Below are 6,000 nucleotides of genomic sequence, written 5' to 3'. Positions count from 1 at the left end.
GCGATATATACCTAACAAATAGAACATATGCATTCTGTTGAATAAATGGCTGCCCTGCGAGAAAATCATTTTCCCTGCTTTTTGCAAATGTGAAACATTTGTATGGTAAATTGATCAAATGTTCAGCACATGAGAACACTGAAAGCATCTTTGCTGGCCTGCTCTCTTTGTGTCTCTAAATAATGGATACTGGAGCATGCCGTTTCCTTAGATAGTGAAGGGATTTTGCAGCATGCAGTTGGATCTGCACAGGCAGAAATGGGAGGGCTGAGCAGCTTTTTTTTCTTTTTTGTCCTTTTTCTTTTTTTTTTCTCCAGCTGTTAGTATTGCAGTGTTGAAGACAGAGGGGCGGAGAGAAGCACAGAGGCTAACAGCAGCTGCTCTCATCTCCGTTATCCGAGTCTCGCTAACGTTTCATTATCAAACCTCCTGGTCTGAACTTACCAAGATTAGCCTCAGCCTGCTGCCTTCCTCTCACAAGAAACCCAATTTGTTCAGTCACTTACAGAACAATGGAAATGAAATAAAAGCCTCTGTTGGTGAGCATAGGCGGGTTTTGTGTTGGTAACATTTCACTGAAACGCCTGCATTATCTGGAACTAGATTCTTTGTTTGTGAGGATAAAGGTGAATATAAGCTTATATAATTAGTAATGAAATGGTTTAATTGAAGCTAGGTTAAATGTATATGGCATAATAATAAAAAAGTTGGAGCACAACACTTCAGAAACAGAACTGAAAATGTAAAATGTATAGAATACATCAGTGGGTCGTCACACAACAATTATAATATAGCAGGGGTCGGCAACCCTAAGCACGCGTGCTACAGTTGGCACGCGAAGGGTTAACTGATGGCACGACCATAGCTGGACTGGTCATCGGGCATACCGGGCATTTGCTCGGTGGGTGGATGATTTTTTTATTTTTTTATTTTTTGTAAGGGTATAAAAAATGACAGGTGGTGGATTGGCCAGATGCTGGCCGGTGTGTAAAAATAACTCGTTTGGTGGTGGCTATGGCGGAGCTTCCACAGATTCAGTAACATTATCAAGTGGTGGAGGCTGGTAGGTGGATGAGGGAGAGGGGAGGCAGGAGGAGCAGAGACCCGAGGCGGCCGCTGGTCCGAGTGTCAGGTGAACTGAACTTCAGGTAAGAAGTTATGACCTGCCTGTCTATCTGGGTCAAATATAAACCAAGTTTAGGTGTAGTTTATTTTCGTTGTGCTGACTTTTTACAGTCAGTTACAATAACTCGTACTGCGTACTAGCTAGCATGACGGAGTTTCTATACAGCATTGTTGTAGCGAACTTTATTTTATTCATAAGGTTAGTTATTAGAGTTGCCAACCGTCCTGTAAAAAGACGGAGTCGTCCCGCATTCAGAGAAAATATTATGCGTTTTGTATTGAGCTGAAAAGGAACAGTTTGTCCCGGACTTCAGCTAGAATGGAAAAAGACACAAAGGAGTTATTCTGTCGTTATGCTGCACAGCTGCCTCTTCTCTCCTCTCTCTCCTTTCTACTTCAATCATGAAACTGATCAATGATCAGCTGATCGCTCTCTGTTTGTTTGTCGCTCCACTTTGCGCCAGAAAGAGGAAACCAGCGGATGTCGCGCTAAACAACAGCAGCACGTTTAAGCTTGATCAGCTGTTGTTAGAATTTATTTAATATTAATTTCTAGTATCAGCTGATGTTTGCTGGAGCCACAGCTGTAAACCTGCTGGTCATGATAGTCGGTTTGGTTATCTGGTGAGAGGGAAACATGAAGATGAAACCAGGAGATGTCCTTACTGAATCATCAGAGCTGAACAGGTGATGGAGAAACAGGTTTACCTTTTAGGTGACATGAATGAGTTGAAGGGAAGTTATGAACTGTTTCTGAGAGACAAATAACACCAGGATCCTTTTCTATGTAGCTGACAGCTGGTAACTGTGCAGGGGCGGGTCTAGCAAAGTGTTGCCAGGGCCAGGTAGGGCATTAACAGGGAAAGGCACAAAGAAATACTTTTCTTCTATTCTCATTTAAAATGTCTGCTTTTAAATAATTATCTGAAGCTTACAACCAAAGTTTTTATCTGATCGTAAAATGTATAGAAATCATACATATACCAACAAGACTGTGACATCACTGTCACAACAGCGTTTGTTTTCATTCAAAGCTTTATGGCTTTAATACCTGGGGGCCGGTCTCTAGTCAAAATGCCCGGGACGATTTTTTGTCCCAGTCCAGCCCTGAGCACGACACAGCAGTGAATTAATCTGAGAGGTGCATTAAAAATAAATGGCCAGGCCAGCGGTGCACATCGTAAATTAGCTCGGATAGACACATTCAGTTGTGCTCGAGACAGAATTCACAATGTGTTTTTGAGGACTTTCAGGTGTATGGACCAATAGGAAAGTTGTTCGGGAATTTCCACCCCCATTTTTCACCTTCCGCCCCCCCTCCCCCACCATCCCCAACTTCCCCCGCCTCTCCACCCACCCTTTCTGATAAAATCTTTAATGAGCAGCTGGATTTGTCTCGCATTAACTGGCTGAGTTAATGCCAGTTAATGCAACATCGAAGCAGCTGGAATCCAAGCTGTGCGTGTTCATGGAGCTTGCATTTTCACCTGCTGGACATCACTACCTGACAAGTTTAACTGTCTTCAGAACATTGCAGAGGCCTTATTGACAGTATTTGGCTCTACATATCTGTGTGAGCAGATTTTCTCTCACATGAGTCCTCAGGTAGCCGTCTGAATGCTGGACACTCGGAGACCTGTGTCTCTGAGTGGGAGACCAGAGATCACATTAACATGTGTGTCTCTGTATTAACAAACATGCCATATTGGCCCAGTTTATTTTTCTTATCATTGTTGTGAGGAGACCATAAATAGCATTTGTATTTTCTGTTGTACAGTTCATTTGCTGTTATGGATAAAAATGTCTTTTTTTGTTTCAAAATAGCTGATAACTATTCGCTGATAGCTGCCAACATCTGCGAACAAATATAATTCTATAAAGTGGTTCTATATAGTGTGTAACTGTTAATATAGAGCGTTATTAAATTTATTGCTAATGCAATCATAATTAGTGGCACTCGTCGTCAGAAAGGTTGCCTACCCTGTTATATAGTATATTATTTAAAAACATATTCTTTAAAGTCAGTGTATATCCAAATAAAAACAGTTTTATTTTAACAAGACTGCATGCAGATCTGATCATGGTAGCAGGTGGTAATTAGACCTTTTTATATTTCATAAATCATGGGGTTTGAATGGCAAATGCAGTTATGTTGTTGTTGTACTTACTAAACAATAAAATGCTTTTAATTTTCCATAGCACTACAGTGATGTTTGTCCCAATATTTTCTACCTTCAGCTATTTATGTTTTTCTGCTAATCTGATGTTTGAGTTCATCTTATCTCTGGTGCTTTTACAGGACGTATACATCAGGCGATGGTGACCTCACTTAATGAGGACAATGAGAGCGTCACAGTGGAGTGGATAGAAAATGGAGACACAAAGGGAAAAGAGGTAAACCACTATTTACCACTGTTTTTTACCTCTTAAAGCTTCCTTAACAGCACAAAGTGCTTTTTATTTTCCAAAGCAATGAATAATAGATCCAAAGGCATTCAGGAGATGCTGTGATTATGCAACTAAGCTGCATGTTCGACCACACATCACCCCTTGCACACCCTGCAGCTCTGATCACATGTAGACAGTGTGAAAATTTAACAGTACATCTGGCGGCAGGCTTGCTGCATCACATTTTCATAATTATTTTTCATGGACATAATAAAAAGCACAAAGATAAGCAGAATTATTTATATAAAAATGTCTGTTTCTACATTTGGTTCAGCCCGGTCTTTGGAGCACATACGCGCAGTCCAAATAAGACAATAAAAAATACTAGAAAAAGCATTTCCTACCAAAAATGCAATGTGAATGCTGCAATTTGAAAATGTTGCCTGAAATGTTTAAAAATATTTGAAATATTCAAAGCTGAATTTGCTAAATCAGCTTAATTGCAAAAGATTAGCAAAATATCGGCCAGCAACAGTACCAAAAACTGAAAATATGCGAAATAAAGCGAAAAAGGTACCAAAACTGAGCTTCAAAAATGCTAAACTTGGAGCTGAAGCTCATCAAAATGAAAAATGATCTCAAATGAGAAATGTTTATCTATAAATGTTTAGCCGTGTGACGATTTTGACATAACTTCCTGTGTCGCTAGACACAATCTTTGTGGTGCGTCGGCCGGTCGTGCACCTCTTGATTATTGTAAGGAGTCATCCCAGTTGTGTTTAAGACACAAGTCTATGATCATGCCGGTTATTAGCTGAATTTTAATCATAATCCTGCACAGAAGCTCAGAGACGTACAAACACACAGAGGGAGATGTTACAACTGTTTGAAAACTTTAGTTTGTGGAAAGAACTTTAAACAAAGCAACCACTGCAGAGGATGGCAGCTTCAGGCTGTTTACTTTTTCCCTCCAACAAAACGGAAAGAGAAATGAGAAATTGCTGAATGACACTGGATGAAAGAGGACAGAGATGGCTATGTTTTGATGTATATCTTATACATGTAAGGCAAACGATTTGGGCATGAAAAAAAGAGAAGTTTTTTCACATTATTCTTCTAGCACCGTTTAAAGAGCAGGGGATGTCATCACACAGTGGTGGCAAAATGCCATAAAAAATTGAATTCTTCATAAAAGCACACTTCTCCAGAAAAAGCTGAACATTTTGATACCAGAATGGTTTCTGTAGCACAAAGTATGCAGAAGTAGTTAAGTGCAGGAGGATCTCAATAATGTGAATGCTTATACAGCGTGCACATTGCCTAGATTTTTAAAGTATAAAAACGAATGAGAAAGTTGGAGCAAGTTGTCCATTAATTGCAGCATTGATTCTCAGCCCATCAAAATGACAAAGTGTCCGTGGAGCAAGTCTGTCTCTGAGCTTTTTCACCCATGGAGCGTTGGTGAAATTTACAGTACAGAACTTTAAAAATTACATTCAGCAGCAGTTTTAGAAAGTGGTCAACACCCTTTGGCTTTACTGCAATAAATCTGATGAATAATTTTGACTACTCAGCACACAAGAGACATCCAAGTTTAAATATAAGCACTTGGGGTTAGTTTGAAGACTCTTGTCCACCTTAATTATGTACAAAACTGGTCTCATTTAAGCCCTTTTTAGGCTTTTGTGATGCACTGTATTTTCAAACTGACTGAACACCCTGTCATAGACAGAATCACTTGACTTTATGCTGCTCTGTTTCTGGACAGATTGACTTGGAGAGTATATTTGCACTTAATCCAGATGTGGCTCCAGATGAAGAAATTGCCCCTAGTCCAGAGACCCCACCCCCTCCTACACCCACATGTGTGAAGGTCAACAAAATTGCAAAGGTGAGTGGTGCTGTGTGACCTTATGAGCACCTAAAGGTGTAGCGTGTGATTTACATTGCTCGGAATTGCAGCTCTTTGTTTTGTCACCCTCATCCCTCATTCATGGGCTAGCACCCAGGCTTCCTCGGGTGACCTGTGCGGCTCAGTATGCTGGATCTTTTTATAGAACCTCGATCCTTCTCAGGAACCACCTAACTGGTCCTGTTAATTACACCACGTGTCATAAATATAGACTAACAGGTGAGAGTCTTCAGTGGTTTTTTTCTTTCTAAATTCAGTAAATATTTAGGGCTCAAGGTTCCCACCATCCTTTTGTCTCACCACCAGCCCACCCAGACTCAAGATTGTTTTTGTGTGTTTTGCGGCGTGAGCTGTATCATCACGGTTTTTCCTTTGTCAGAGATCTAACTAGAATTTTAGTAAAGTCCAATTTTAAATTGTCACTTACCCAGTACTGAATATTAGACATTTTTGTCTGATATTCACATTTGTCAAATGATCAGAAATTACAGGAAAATTTCTGCCAGTGAGGGAACAGGGTACTGTTGCACCTGTGCCGCTCTGTGTCTCCATCTGTGCCACACAGTATGGCTTGC

The 6,000-nt window shown here is 40.4% G+C and overlaps 1 protein-coding gene across 4 annotated transcripts in view; it reads left to right on the top strand.

The window, feature by feature from the left end:
- The window catches only part of LOC102306495 (kinesin-like protein KIF2A), a 37,344-nt gene that overhangs the window by 22,104 nt on the left and 9,240 nt on the right, over positions 1 to 6,000 (top strand). For all 4 annotated transcript variants that reach the window (XM_005947203.3, XM_042213827.1, XM_042213826.1 and 1 more), the window contains exons 2-3: positions 3,425 to 3,519; positions 5,282 to 5,404. In XM_005947203.3, coding sequence (XP_005947265.1) covers positions 3,425 to 3,519; positions 5,282 to 5,404 — 218 coding nt within the window. The remainder of the gene's footprint in view (positions 1 to 3,424; positions 3,520 to 5,281; positions 5,405 to 6,000) is intronic.

Source organism: Haplochromis burtoni, unplaced genomic scaffold, assembly GCF_018398535.1.
Source record: "Haplochromis burtoni strain Fernald_Lab_line unplaced genomic scaffold, NCSU_Asbu1 Contig_485, whole genome shotgun sequence".
Classification (NCBI taxonomy): Eukaryota; Metazoa; Chordata; class Actinopteri; order Cichliformes; family Cichlidae; genus Haplochromis; species Haplochromis burtoni.
Note: the sequence above shows the minus strand (reverse complement) of the source record. Positions and strands in the feature narration are given on the sequence as shown.